Source organism: Pecten maximus, chromosome 3 (assembly GCF_902652985.1).
Source record: "Pecten maximus chromosome 3, xPecMax1.1, whole genome shotgun sequence".
In the NCBI taxonomy this organism is placed as follows: Eukaryota; Metazoa; Mollusca; class Bivalvia; order Pectinida; family Pectinidae; genus Pecten; species Pecten maximus.
The window spans coordinates 13,389,327-13,405,244 of record NC_047017.1 but is presented as its reverse complement, the minus strand read 5'-3'; the positions used below and the strand labels follow the sequence as shown (position 1 = coordinate 13,405,244).

Here is a 15,918-nt window from a genome sequence, read left to right as displayed (position 1 = left end):
TTTTTATTTCTCATTTTCTTTCTTGTCGGCTTCTTGTCGGTAATTCTAACTTCTTGTCGGCTTCTTGTCGGTAATTCTAACTTCTTGTCGGCTCTTGTCGGTAAATCTAGTTTCTTGTCGGCTCTTGTCGGTTCTTGTCGGTAACTAGTGAGACCGGTTCTTGGCAACATGGCGGCAAATTTCAGTGACGAAGATTTTGCACGACAGCTCCAAGTTCAAGTTAAGGAATTAATAGCCTATTAGCGAGAATGAAAAGCACTAATATATACTATTGATATTAGCTATGAAAATCAGATATACGTTTGCCCATAAATCACTCGACTCACTTTGTGCTGACCTAGCATCTCTGATTGAAGTCAACCATCAGTTGGACCTCTGTAACACAGGGGCTCGGTTTCGGATTTTTGAGTAACATATTATATGACATCAGTAAACAACCACAACACTATAAACGAAATATAAAAAAATACTTTGCCCGATCAACATGCTCTAATATATGTCCTTGTAGTTGTAGACTGAGATTTATATTGGTTCAAATTAGCAGGTTGGGATGATAGTTTAAGTTTAATTTGATGGTATTCAAATTTTGGCCCTGACTGACTCCCTGGGCTTATGGGCGGGGCAAAAAAGAAATATTTCAAAACTCTGATAGCCGTTTAGGCCCATGGGTTTCTTGTTAGATATATGGTCTATAGCTTCCTGATCATGATTCAATTACGCCTTGAAATAACTTACTTTCACTCTGTTTCAGTTTGATGGAGAATCAGCTTTAGCACTACAGACTGATCTTAAAAACACTGCGAACAGGACAGCATCCTTCCATTTGGTTTCTGACAGTGATTCAGATGTTACTCTGGATCCAGATCTAGAACAGGATCGTTTGAAATTTGACAAAAAAGAGAAAAAAACATCAAATTCTGTGTCATACTCTGATTCTGATCGAACACTTTCACCAGACCTTTTTGACTGGGAAAGCCCATCTAGAAATATGTCTAATAATTCTAAAGTTAATCCCAAAAAATCGTCAGAGCATTCTACATTATCTAGTCAAAAAAACAAATACAAGGAAAGACAAAGAACAGGAACAAAACTGCAGAGAGGGCATAGTAAAGCACACGAAATCTCAGACTCTGAGGAAGAGGCAGAATATGTAAGAAAGCATGAAAAAAAGTCAAAAACACCTGTATCAACATCCAGTAACTATTCTAAAAACAATAGTGTTTCAGACAATCTTAAAATTTCACAGAAATCGCCTGTTAGAGAGTCTGTAAACACAACTGTGCACAGTAGAAGTAATCATAGAAATGTTGTGAAAACACCTTCTAGTCAGCAAAAGTCTTCAGAGCAGCAACCAAAGGGCAGCTCTGGAAATAAAAAGCGAAATTCTGCGGAAAAAGATGGAGATTCCTCTACATTATTAAATTTGAAACGAAAGCGTGCATTAGTTTTAGATGAAGAGCCATCTTCAAACAAAAAAGAAAAGCCTATATGTCAGTATGGATCTAAATGTTACAGGAAAAACCCATCTCACAGAGAAGAATATCAACATACAGGTACAGGTATGGCTAGAGGTTATAAAGGGTATATGTTATTTATGTTATAAATTAAGTTTTCCTGCTATCATACCTTTACTGTGGGCTTCCATTTCTCGCTGTAGGCAAAACTAAATTTCCTGTGTAAACACACTTTCGGAAAATCCGGAAATTTAAAATCTGGAACCAATTTATTAATTTTTGTTTTAATAAATGTGAAGCCTGCTTGTACTACTTCATATACCAATTATAGTGTACATTTATTTTTTTCATTTTTTATGCATATCATAATACAGTAGTTATTTGCTTAACAAAAAGGTCGCCCATGGCCAGGCTGTATATGTCCTACTGTAGTGTGCTACCTGACTGTAGGCCGGTGGTTTTTCTCAGGGTACTCCGGCTTTCCTCCATCTCCAAAACCTGGCACGTTCTTAAATGACCCTGGCTGTTAATAGGACATTAAACAAAAACAAACCAGAAATCTAAATTATGTTGAATGTGTACATTAAATACTTATAATTGTATGTATCTATCTTCCAGTTGATGATAATAATGAGCATAGACCATCCACAAGTTCAGCTGCACCTCCTCTTCCCAAAAAGACAAAGACACAAGGGTCTCCAATAGCAAGAGGTCCTATAACTTCCTCAAGTGTCTATAACAATGGACAACCAATCAGCTTCTTCCTAACAAAAGTACATGGCATTGAAAACAAGTACAACAGATCTTGTACTATGGATGTGAAAGGTACGGAATAATGAAAACTAAGATAGGATATGAAAGTAATGAAACACACTGCAATTGATTTGTATATATATATTGGATGTATCATCATACATTTTTTTTTTTTTTTTTTTTGCATCATAACCATTTATAATCAATTATTCTAATTGTTATTGTGAAAATGTTATCAAAAGAATCAATGACATCACACAATCGATGCGACAGCTAAAACTCCATGTGAAAATAGTGATAATGTTATCAGTTCAGTAAAAATAAGAACATATTTATAGATATAGTGCATTCAGAAAAAATTACATGTTATCAAATATGCATAAGTGAGTATGGTAAGCTATACTGATTCCAGTCTTATAATAACCTCTTGTTAAATTTCCATCCACAGACATCCTCTCACCAGACATGGGAACGCTGGGAGCATCATGTCAGGTAAAATGATTTCATAGTCCTCCTGAGTTACAGCTGAATCATGTGTAAGACACCATGTCATGTGAAATATCTACCTTGCATAAGGTTTTACTAGTTGAGCTGTAGTTATGATGTCACAGTATAGAAAATAGCACTATTATTTTTAGATCGGAGGAAGTGTATTGTAGAACTAGCTAGTCAATACAGTGATATGAGTTGTAGTAGTTTCATGTGGTAAGGAAAGTAAGCTCAATGTATTTATCATGTAAAGATAATTTGCTGATATTCTGGCTATCTTAATATATTATTTGAATTATTTCCTGATGACAATCCAATGTTTTATACTTGTTTACAGTTTAACTACATGTTTGAGATTCCCTGGTTGATGAAACAATACCCGCAGCAGTTTAGGTTTGTACAATTGAACACATCAGATTAAAATGATTTATTGATTATATTATCCTGGTAGCAATAACTTATAATTACTAACCATATATCTGATAGCAATGATTTATACTTACTAGCTATATATATAACATATTTACTACAATTTACATTTTCGACTTCTTCTCCAAAACCGCTAAACCAAAGTCAATGCAATTTGGCAGGAAGCTTCCATGACCAAATGTCAACCAAAATTGTGAAATATATGGTCCCCACCCCCCAGGGGACAGAAGGGCGGGGCCAAAAGGGTTGAATTGATGGAAATTTAAAAATTATCTTCTCAAGACCCAAATAAGGTAGAATCAAATACTTTTCATAGGTGGAAGAGTGTTACGGTGTTCTACCAAAATTATGAATTTCATGGCCCTGGGGTCTCATGTTTGCCTCTTTGGAGGAGATACTTTTATTGTTGTTTATAAGGAAATCACATTTTTGACTATCATTTGTGTCATTTCTATTGGAATTAGCAGTTTTGGAAGGCTATTTGTGGGCAGGGTAAAAAAGGGTCAAATTTACAGAAATATTTCAAAACTCATTTGAACGTTAAGGCTCATGGGCCTCTTGTATTGAAATGTAATCTTAAATTGAAGATAGAGATACTTTGATATTTTTCTGAATAACATTTGCATTAAAACATTTAAATACAATATTATTGCACCATTGGTTTATAATCTCACTGCAATAACATCCTTCTGTCTACAGATCTAAGCCCCTGCTACTTGTCCATGGGTTCAAGGGTCCCAACAAGGCCAGTCTGGAGGCTGAAGGGGCTGTCTACTCCAACATACGCTTCTGTCAGGTACCGTATACATCGCACGATTTCTGTGGCAGTTGGAAATTTTATGTATTCATATTAAAAAGTACATATTAGATTCATTTATGGGGGTTCTATAATGGTTACATATATTCAGTAAATGTTCAGGAAGTTCAACAAAACAAGAAACTATCATTTGACATCGGTAGAATAGAAATGGTAAGAGTTTTCTGAATTTTGTATTTTAACTGAATTCAACAAATTTTTAAATGCAAGCTTATTGAATTGATCCATCCAATTGGTTAACTTAAGGCTTGTCTGGATTTCTTTGGCAGTTGGAAATTTTAGTATTCGTATTAAAAAGTACATAGTAGATTTATTTATGGGGGTTCTATAATTATTACATATATTCAGTAAATGTTCAGGAAGTTCAACAAAACAAGAGACTTTCATTTGACATCGATAGAATAGAAATGGTAAGAATTTTCTGAATTTTGTATTTCAACTGAATTCAATAAATTTTTAAATGCAAGCTTAATGAACTGATCCATCCAATTGGTTAACTTTAGGCTCGTCTGGATATGCCATATGGGACACATCACACGTATGTATCAACCTTCTGTGTCAGTTTTTGGTTTTTAGGTCATCTGACCCGAAGGGTCAGGATGACCTATAGCCATCATGCTTCGTCCGTCGTCGTCCGCCGTCCGCCGTCCGTAAACTTTTCACATTTCAATCTTCTTCTCAAGTTCCACCAGTGGGATTAAGCTGAAACTTGCCTGAAATGATCCTGAGATGGTCCTGACCAAGTGTTGTTATTTTTCGGGTCAGTCCGAAATCCAAGATGGCCGCCATAGCCGCCATTTTGAAAACACATTTTAAACTTCTTCTCAAGTTCCACCAGTGCTGTTGGGCTGAAACTTGCCGGAAATGATCCTGAGATGATCCCGACCAAGTGTTGTTATTTTTCGGGTCAGTCCAAAATCCAAGATGGCCGCCATAGCCGCCATCTTGAAAAACACATTTTAAACTTCTTCTCAAGTTCCACCAGTGCTATTGAGCTGAAACTTGCCTGAAATGATCCTGAGATGATCCCGACCAAGTGTTGTTATTTTTCGGGTCGGTCCGAAATCCAAGATGGCCGCCATAGCCGCCATCTTGAAAAACACATTTTAAACTTCTTCTCAAGTTCCACCAGTGCTATTGAGATGAAACTTGCCTGAAATGATCCTGATATGATCCCGACCAAGTGTTGTTATTTTTCGGGTCGGTCCAAAATCCAAGATGGCCACCATAGCTGCCATCTTGAACAACACATTTTAAACTTCTTCTCAAGTTCCACCAGTGCTTTTGAGCTGAAACTTGCCTGAAATGATCCTGAGATGATCCCGACCAAGTGTTGTTATTTTTCGGGTCGGTCCAAAATCCAAGATGGCCGCCATAGCCTCCATCTTGAAAAACACATTTTAAACTTCTTTTCAGGTTCCACCAGTGCTATTGAGCTGAAACTTGCCTGAAATGATCCAGATATGATCCCGACCAAGTGTTGTTATTTTTTGGGTCCGTCCGAAATCCAAGATGGCCGCCATAGCCGCCATCTTGAAAAACTTATTTTAAACTTCTTCTCAAGTTCCACCAGGGCTGTTGGGCTGAAACTTGCCAGAAATGATCCTGAGATGATCCCGACCAAGTGTTGTTATTTTTCGGGTCGGTCTGAAGTCCAAGATGGCCGCCATAGCCGCCATCTTGAAAAAACACATTTTAAACTTCTTCTCAGGTTCCACCAGTGCTATTGAGCTGAAACTGGCCTGAAATGATCCTGAGATGATCCCGACCAAGTGTTGTTATTTTTCGGGTCCGTCCGAAATCCAAGATGGCCGCCATAGCCGCCATCTTGAAAAACTTATTTTAAACTTCTTCTCAAGTTCCACCAGGGCTGTTGGGCTGAAACTTGCCAGAAATGATCCTGAGATGATCCCGACCAAGTGTTGTTATTTTTCGGGTCGGTCCGAAATCCAAGATGGCCGCCATAGGCGCCATCTTGAAAAACACATTTTAAACTTCTTCCCAAGTTCCAGCAGTGCTATTGAGCTGAAACTTGCCTGAAATGATCCTGATATGATCCCGACGAAGTGTTGTTATTTTTCGGGTCGGTCCGAAATCCAAGATGGCCCCCATAGCCGCCATTTTGAAAACACATTTTAAACTTCTTCTCAAGTTCCACCAGTGCTGTTGGGCTGAAACTTGCCTGAAATGTTCCTGAGATGATCACGACCAAGTGTTGTTATTTTTTAGATTGGTCTGAAATGCAAGATGGCCGCCATATCCGCCATCTTAAAAAACACATTTTAAACTTCTTCTCCAGTTCCACTGGTGCCATTGAGCTTGAAATTGGTGAGGATGTTAAGGAAGGAGTGCCAACAAAGTGTTGCTATTTTTTCGGCCTTGTAAAAACTTTGGCATGGCAGCAATGGCGGCCATTTTGTAACATGATTGCGCAATCATGGTTTTCCTGAACAACAACTATTTCAAACTTCTTCTCAAATTCCACTGGTGGGATTCAGCTCTAACTTACCAGAAATGATCCTTAGATGGTCCAGACCAAGTGTTATTATTTATTGGGTCGGTCAGATATCCAAGATGGCCACCATGGCCAACAGTGCCACTATATACTTGCTACAGAGAATGCATACTACAATAATACAAGGGTTTTAATTTAGAGTCAGATGACCGTTAAGGCCCCTGGGCCTCTTGTTATTCTGTAGAATTTCAAAAATTTCTCCAACCAAGTCTGTACACTATAACTTACGTTATATATATATATATATAGTATTAGAAATGTTTGAGATTACCAGTCCAATGCCACTTTATTTTATATTTTTGTCAACCAATCCAGTATGGAATGGGGTCAAATGGCTAAATGATATCAACAACTTCTCCTCTGAAACCAAGCAATGGATATTGCTCATATTTGACTGTGAGCATCCCTTTGGGGTCGGGATTCAAAATTGTACAAATGGTGGGGCTGACCCCCGGGGTCCTGAGGGGCAGGGCCAAAAGTGATCAATTTGTTCAAACAACTTCTCTGAAACTAAGCAATGGATATAGCTCATATTTGACTGGTAGCACCCTTTTGGGGTAGGGATTCAAAATTGTATAAAGGAAAGAGCTGACCCCCCAGGGCGCAGAGGGCAGGGTCAAAAGGGGTCAATGGTTTCTCTGAAACTAAGCAATGGATTTCACTCACATTTGTGTGGTAGCAATCCTAAAAGGGTTGTGGTCAAAGTCAATTTCATTTCATGGATTAATTATACATTTTGACATAAAAACCACATTTGTGTGGTAACATGGTTATGGGGTGGGTATTTAAAATTGTGCAAATGTTGGGGTTAACCCCTCGGGAGGCTGAGGGGTGGGGCCAGAAGGTGTCAATTTGGCTAAATTCACATTTTTAGAATTACAATAAATCCAATGTACATGTACCCATATAAAATGCTTATGATATATTGACATAGCAATACTAGTGACAAAACTACTTCATCAAGCACCATTCTTGTTTCATATATCATGAAACCAGGTGAGCGATATAGGCCCTCTGGGCCTCTTGTTTATCTGGATAAGATGATGTTGATGTTTTGTGTTTATTTATCTGGATAAGATGATGTTGATGTTTTGTATATATTTATGTGGATAGGAAGCTTAGATGATGTTGATGTTTTGTGTTTATTTATGTGGATAGGAAGCTTAGATGATGTTGAAATTTTCTGTTTATTTATCTAAGAAAGAAGATGATGTTGATGTTTTGTGTTTATTTATGCAGATGGGAACTTATATCGATGTTTTGTGGTTAGTTACGGGGATAAGAAGATGTTTCTTTTTTGTGTTTTATTCTGATAGGAAGATGATGTTCCTGCTGTATGACAATGGAATGCGAGTTGTGATACACACATCAAATATGATAGAGCGGGACTGGTTCCAGAAAACACAGGGGTAATAGTATCCAAACACAAGTGTATTCAACTCTAAATGATAACATTTTGATATAAAGTTAGAGAATTCAAATATTTCTTGAAATAACAGCAAAGTCAATAAAGTTTCAGTCTCCAAAAACCATACTGATGATTTTTTATTACTAATTTTCACTGCCAAGGAATTCTTCAGTTAGAAAATTATGTTATTAAGTTTTTAAAAGAAAATTCAAGCTTATCAATTCCTGTTTGACTTTCGGTATGTCTTATCTTCAATGGTACTAGTAAGAAGTAAAATGTATCCTTTGAAATAAAACCTCTCTAATCTGACCCCTTTGTATAATTGCATCCTGTAGGATGTGGATCAGTCCCCTGTTTCCTAAGCTCTCCAAACCTAGTATTACAATGGGGGAGTCTCCGACAGGATTCAAACGCGACCTACTGGAGTACGTCGCTGCTTACCAGGCTTATCAGCTGAAGGAATGGAAGGATCATATCTTATGTCACGACATGTCGTCTGCTAGGTCAGTGTAAAATGAAGACGATCACATTCCAGATGTTCAGTATCAGAAAAATTGTTGTGATATTCCATGTATTTTAACATTTTTAGGTCACCTGAGACAAAGTCTCCAAATAAATAAAATATACAATTTACATTACTGAGTGTTGAGGAATTTTTCCTTCAGGGTTTTCATAGTTGGTTCCTGTCCAGGCAGACATGTCGGGGACAAGAAAAGTCATTTCGGTCACATGAGGTTACGCCGTCTACTTCGTGAACATGGTCCAGAGAAGGAGCTCGTTAAGACTTGGCCAGTTCTTGGTCAGTACTCCAGTGTAGGAACATTGGGACCAGCCAAGGAGACGTGGCTGTGTACAGAGTGGTTCCAGTCTTTGGCCACGGTCAAGGGAACCAGCTCTGTCCCGCTAATGACCATTCCACTACAGCTGGTAAAGGAATACTTTTTTATACAAGAGTTATGAAATGTACTGGTGCTGTCCTTGTCTGCATCCAAAACATCTGATAAGTTTCATTTGTCACGTGATTGTGAATCCATTTGTTTTTAGCCCACCAAAATCATCAGATGGTGGGCTATTCAAATCGACGTGCGTCCGTGGTCCGTGGTCCGTGGTCCGTCCGTCCGTCCGTAAACAATTCTTGTTATCGCTATTTCTCAGAAAATGCTGAAGGGATCTTTCTCAAATTTCGTATGTATGTTCCTCTTGGTGCCTAGTTATGCATATTGCATTTTGAGACCAATCGGAAAACAACATGGCCGACAGGCAGCCATCTTGGATTTTGACAATTGAAGTTTGTTATCACTTTTTCCCAAAAAGTACTGAAGGGATCTTTCTCCAATTTCATATGTTGGTTCCCCTTGGTGCCTCGTTATGCATATTGCATTTTGAGACCAATTGGAAAACAACATGGCCGACAGACAGCCATCTTGGATTTTGACAATTGAAGTTTGTTATCGCTATTTCTCAGAAAGTACTGAAGGGATCTTTCTCAAATTTCATATGTAGGTTGGCCTTGGTCCGAAGTTAGCATATTGCATTTTGAGACCAATCAGAAAACAACATGGCAGACAGGCAGCCATCTTGGATTTTGACAATTGAAGTTTGTTATTGCTATTTCTCAGAAAATACTGAAGGGATCTTTCTCAAATTTCATATGTAGGTTGGCCTTGGTCCGAAGTTAAGCATATTGCATTTTGAGACCAATCAGAAAACAACATGGCCGACAGGCAGCCATCTTGGATTTTGACAATTGAAGTTTGTTATCGCTATTTCTCAGAAAGTACTGAAGGGATCTTTCTCAAATTTCATATTTAGGTTTCCCTTGGTCCCTTGTATTGCATTTTGGGACCAGTCTGTCCTGAAAACAACCTGGCAAACAAACAGCCATTATCGCTAAATCTCAAATTTCTTATATAGCTAGGATTCCCTTGTTTGAAAAGTACTGGAGGGATGTTTCTCAATTTGCACAGATTAGTAAAATGAAGGGAAAAGTAGAGAGAAGATCAATCTGACATAGAGCCTATAAAGATCATTCAATTGGTGGGCGCCAAGATCCCGTCTGGGATCTCTTGTATAACGATAAAATTTGTAGAAATGAAATGAGATAAGTTTTATTAATGATTTGGCAGTCTTGTATGCAAATTTAGGGTGGGGATAGCACAGAAGTAACATATTCCCCATTCCCCTGATGTGAAAAGGTATATGAGTCACCTACCCATGGGTTTCTCCATGTACTCTGGTTTCTACCATCTGGGCTAACAAAGTGATCAGTATATAAAAAGTGATTGGTAGGATATTTTTTTATTTATTATTTTTGACAGAAACAATATCAATTATATTTCGTTCTTGCTTTAGATATTTCCTACGAAAGATGATGTTCGAACCAGTTTGGAGGGCTATCCGGCCGGAGGCTCCATCCCTTACAGTATCCACGTGGCTCGGAAACAGCCGTACCTTCATACCTTCCTCAAGTAAGTCTACAGGGTGTTTCCTTATTAGTCATCTAGATAATGCTACATTAATATTTATGTAAATCCTTGTATTTTGTTTCATGAAGCATTACTGATATTTTAAGTACAGTGGGTCCTCTATAAACCGTACATGTGTGGGACATAGATATTTGTTCGGTTTACAGAGGGTTCGGTTTGGAGAAGTTGATCGAAATGACCCGTTGAATTCCGGATATAATTGGTTGGACAATGTTTTGTTAGAATTTACCCGATTAAAAACCGGCATGTACGTACGTAGACAATTTGGTTTGTCTGAATAATATGAATGTTGTGAAAGTTAATCAATGTTTATATTGCAGATTATATAAGAAAGGCAAATGACTATTACTGTAGTTTTAAACAGTATTTGTACACGTACAACTGCACTTTACGAATGACCTACATTTTGTTACATCCAGGAAACTTCGTCATGTGGATGGGGCCGATACAGAATATTGTACACATCAAATAATATGAAAGGGTGTGAAGATGTTTTGTTTCAATATTAATTACAATTGATCAGTTGATACTGGTCGTATTTGCGACATCAGTATTGTCTTAAAAATCATCAAGGGCTTCATTTACATCCATGCAAAAAACAACTCCCTTTGGGCCTTATTTAAATTAGATACGAAACTCAAGCTCTTCTTGCATTGAGAAGATAAACAAACCGCCGCGCTTCAATGAAGTGTGGCATTGTTTCATAATTGTCGTGTTGATTATACACTAGGCCTTCCGTCATAATGCACCATAATCACCTACATGTATACATAGGTCCCGAGACAATTAGGCTTCATACAATACACGTCATGGGTGTTGTTTCACGGTTGTCTGGCCTGACCTCGTGTCATGATCGCTCAGGTAAGGCAGGTTTTTAGAAGTAATTTTTGGTATATTTTAACAGGAACCGGACACAAAATCGGTCCGGTGTTGGTAATTCAGAGGGATTGGTATTTGGAAGTTTTTTGATACTATAATAAAAAAGGACCAATTCCGTTCAATGAAAATTCGTTCGGTATTCAGAGGTGTTCGGTTTTCAGAAGTTGCACTGTATCTAGCATCATGAAAATGAAGGATATTTACACTTTAGAATTGTAATACCAGGAGTATCATCTTTGATCTAGTTATTTGTTGTTGGATTCTCATATATCAAATTAATAATCTGGTCCACTAAACAAGTGTTATACTGTCAAACATTTACAAATGATTCATAATAAGATGTAATTTTCATTGTTCAAGCCTACCTGATTACAAATGTAATTACAATGTCACTGGTATTACTAAAGGAAGGCACAGAAATAATATTAAACTAACCAAATGTATTTCCTTACAATTTTTGCCTGTTATACCTACACAGCCAGTGGAAGTCTGAGGGACGTGGGAGGAGCAGAGCCATGCCTCACATTAAGACTTATGGACGACCTTCACCTTCAGGGAGGGAGCTGGCCTGGTTCCTTGTAACTAGGTATGTTGAGGAGCAAATCACTGCATTATATATACAGTGTAACATTAAACATTTGTATTGTATAAGCTTTCATTGTTTTCGTGGTTGCTATGGAACCACAAATATGAATACAATGAATATTGTTGTATGTAATATAATTATTATACAGTAAATTTGCGCGTATAATGTGCACTCATATATAGTGCCAAGGTACGTTGAGGCTCATTTCCCCCCCCCCCCCCCAAAAAAAAATGAAATTGGTCAGATATGACACATTGGATTGACAGGTTGTTTACTTTACCATATTGATAGGCCTTGTCAGCTTTCAAATTGGAATGGTTCCATCTATGATGTTTGTACAGACAAAACTAGAACTGTCGTCCAGAGGGCCAACTCATACCCCCCGCTCCTGCAACCCCCATTGTTACTATGTGTTCATTTATACAATAAACGAGATATACAGTTAAATCTCACTTAGTAGTATTCAGTTTTCTTGGTAACTTACCCCAATTCTTTTTTTATCTATATTATGAATAAATTGTTGTACATGACATTATGAAATGATTTCACATGAGAAAATCTTTTCAATTGATCAATTTATAACAAAAAAAAATTTAAAAGGTTATGAGAAAGGTAAATGGGGAATGGGATTTATTCAAAAAATTACGACGTGATATAGATTACACACATCTACAATGTATAAGGATTATTGTCATGAAGTTTCGTTGAAATCAGATAAGTAGTTTAGGAGAAGTAGCCGGTACATCGTTGCGTCAAACTCGCCCAAAAAACTAAGTTTTGTGCCCTGGTTACCATGGTAACCATAAGAGGAGTAGACCAAAAAACTAAGTTTTGTGCCCTGGTTACCATGGTAACCAAAAAATAACGATGTTATATAGATTACGCACATCTACAATGTATAAGGGTTATTGTCATGAAGTTTCGTTGAAATCGAATAAGTAGTTTAGGAGGAGTAGCCGGTACATCGTTGTGTCTACAGAGGGACGGACAGACGGACGGACGGACAACCTGATTCCAGTATAACCCCCCTAACTTCCTTGCGGGGGGGGGGGGGGGGGGGGGGGGGGGGGTATAATAATTAATCCTACCCTCAATTACCTTGTGATTTGCAGGTTAGTATGATCTTTTGTTGTATCTGTACACGATACATACGAAGCTAATTAGGCCCAGTTATAACAAGATTGACTGGAAAGCAGAGTACAAGTGAAGGCTATGTAATGTAACACTAGCTGCCATTTTGTATGTACGGAAACAATACTGCTGTCGGTGTGCTGGTCACTACTTTTACATCATTGAAATAAACATGTTAATAGGATACATTTTACAGTGCCGACGATGAATCAGACCAGTTTTCACAGTCGGGTCATAATTTATAGGGATAGTTGGTCAGTGACTTCTGCATGAAATCAAGGCATTAGTGTTATCCTTGCCGAATTGGGCATACAAGTTGAACTTTATCAGTTTCTGGCAAAGCTCTGAATTTATGAGTGATTTGTTAGCTCACCGATTACAAGTAACTGTGAGCTAATGCTGTACCCCTGGCATCGGCATTGGCGTCACACACACCTCATGCCTTTCTTATTTGATTTTTACATTCATTAGATGTCTTGGAGTACTGATAAATCTTTCCAAGTTTTGTTTGATATTTATTGAGCCATTATACATCATATTTTGCACATGAATATGGAAACTTGCTCAAGTGAGATGCTACATGAGCGGAACGTGTGGTTCACGATTGGCAAAGATAAATCCACATAATTGCTGTAAATAGATATAAAATTTCAAGGAATTAAACATCAAAATAACTATTTGTATACTGAATTATTTGTTCAATATTTACTTGCGGAATGCTTTACATATTTAACTATTATTATAAATCATAAACCTGCTGTCAAAGGAAATGACAGTTACAAATCTCTAATCACATTCAGGACATCCGTGCATCTGACCGGCAAAGGCTTAGAATTTTTGACTTGTCAATTTCAGAAATAAAGTGTGCACTATACGTGAATGTTTAAGGTATTATTGTGACATGGGCTATTAACTACAAAAGTTTGTACCCACAAAATAATTTGAAAGCACCAAACTATGAAAAAAGTACAAACATTTCATGTAATACAGTATGTGAATTTGTAATAGACAACATGCATTGCTTTGTGTGTGCTTCAATGCTGATCAAGTTCTCGATTTAAGTATGGTTGGGACTTTTTCACTTGTTTTGAAATTTTGTATCGCCATACAATGAGATCAAAGACATTGCTATTTCATTACCATCAAACATTAAATTAACCTTGATGTTAAATGTGAACTCAAAACTTGAACACTCGGATGACTTAAAAAGTATATTTCATGATCTTTAAATTTGTCAACTGAGATAATGAATTTTGAAAGTTTTGGTGAATACAAGTGTATATATTGTATGTTACACAGTGCCAACTTATCCAAGGCAGCATGGGGAGCAATGGAGAAGAACGGCAGTCAGCTGATGATACGGTCCTATGAGCTGGGGGTCCTTTTTATTCCAAAGTTCTTTGTGAGTTGATTTTGTTCTTTCTCACCAGTGGTAGTAGTGGTGTATGTTATGAGCGGATGTTTTCTTTTCTGGCAGATATTTGTGCATACAATGTAGCATTTAGATTTAGCACCATTTACTTTACTAAACAGGTACATTAGCTCAGGATGACAGATGGACAATTTCTGATAGATGGTTTTCATCAGAGTAGTAAAACCTCGCTATATCACCAACTTCTGTTCTCCACGACAAAGTCAAGATGATGTTATTTTTACCATTTGTTCTCGAAATATGATGGTGGGTGATGGTATGCGAGTTTGATAGGAAATCCATTCTGAATAAATTCATGGCAATATAAGCGTGTTTAGTGGTTAAATGGGTGGCGAAATAACCGGGTTTTACTGTATATTATACCTTGTGTGTTATAATTGTCTGAGTATTCATATTCAGTGTAGATATGTATTTGTGAATTGTCTAAATATGATTGATATCAATTTAGCTGACAGTAAAGGTTTGTAAAAATATGTTTGATTGTTTCAAAGAAAGATTTTAATATCTTTTATGTCGCAACAGGAAATGAAAGGTATGTTCAGGACAACATGTGATGCTGACAGTATCGGTGGTAGTAGTGCATTTCCACTTCCTTATGACCTGCCAGTAACACCCTACAGCAAAGGAGGTATGAAAAATGTGGATTTTCAGGTTTCTTCATGTTTGTCATTCTAAATGATCAATAGATTACAAGATTAACTTCAAGTATGTGAACTTAAATCTTGATATCGGAAATCGCCAAAGTGTATTGTGTAAAGTTATAGAACATACTGGTAAATATTACCACTCAAGAAATAGTTTTATAAAAAAAAAAAATTTTTTTAATTCAAAAGAAGTGATGTTATTCAAACAGTACGATAAGACCCATTTTCTCCACACCACTATCTATTTTTTATTCACTATTTTTTTTCTGGAGTCTTCCAATGGGATAGATATTTCAATGAAATGCCCCTTTCTTTAATGAATCTATCATTGTATTGTTTGTGTACTTTTTTACTTATTAGACAAACCTTGGATCTGGGATATTGCCCACAAAGAGCTACCAGATACCAATGGAAATATGTGGTGCCCTCCAGGTCTTTGATGAGCCATGTCTTAGGTCATCATGGATACCAGATACCAATGGAAATATGTGGTGTCTTGGATCGTTGACGAGCCATGTCGTAGGACATCCTGGATCCAGGATATCCGATACCAATGGAAATAAGGTTCGTGATGAGCCATGTCATCCTGGTTTCCGGATATTGCTCACAGAAATTGCATAGACTAAGGAAACGAGGTGATACTTTTCATGAGAATCCTTATCTTGGACATCCTGGATATTGAATGTTACCCACAAAGAACTTCCTACACCTAACTAATTATGTGATACACTTCATGGGGATGTGTGTCTTGGACAAAAGAAAGCAGAGTGTTGTGTTTGGATTTGCATATTTCATGTTAATTTACAAATCGAATATATGATATACCTGGTATATACAATTCTTTACAATTGAAACTCCAAGAAGGTTTGATAGAAGATCGGTTTTAATATACTAA

The 15,918-nt window shown here is 37.2% G+C and overlaps 1 protein-coding gene across 2 annotated transcripts; it reads left to right on the top strand.

The window, feature by feature from the left end:
* The first annotated feature begins 160 nt into the window (after positions 1–160).
* LOC117323259 (tyrosyl-DNA phosphodiesterase 1-like) lies at positions 161–15,620 on the top strand. 2 transcript variants are annotated; one of them, XM_033878372.1, is made up of 15 exons: positions 161–219; positions 752–1,553; positions 2,073–2,279; positions 2,656–2,699; positions 3,034–3,089; positions 3,825–3,921; positions 4,446–4,480; positions 7,774–7,866; positions 8,201–8,368; positions 8,531–8,792; positions 10,218–10,333; positions 11,709–11,816; positions 14,247–14,349; positions 14,902–15,007; positions 15,384–15,620. In XM_033878372.1, exons 1-15 carry the CDS (start codon positions 169–171, stop codon positions 15,461–15,463), a joined length of 2,328 nt encoding a protein of 775 aa, XP_033734263.1. In that variant the 5' UTR covers positions 161–168; the 3' UTR covers positions 15,464–15,620. The 2 variants fall into 2 exon arrangements, with proteins under 2 accessions (XP_033734263.1, XP_033734262.1); XM_033878371.1 differs by having other exon boundaries at positions 752–1,559.
* Positions 15,621–15,918: the final 298 nt, after the last annotated feature.

Coding starts and splice junctions, on each gene's coding strand:
- LOC117323259 (XM_033878371.1), top strand. CDS start 169: ATGGCGGCAAATTTCAGTGACGAAGATTTTGCACGACAGCTCCAAGTT. Junction 3,922..4,445: donor CCAACATACGCTTCTGTCAG/GTACCGTATACA, acceptor GGTTAACTTTAG/GCTCGTCTGGATATGCCATA. Junction 8,369..8,530: donor CACGACATGTCGTCTGCTAG/GTCAGTGTAAAA, acceptor TTTTTCCTTCAG/GGTTTTCATAGTTGGTTCCT.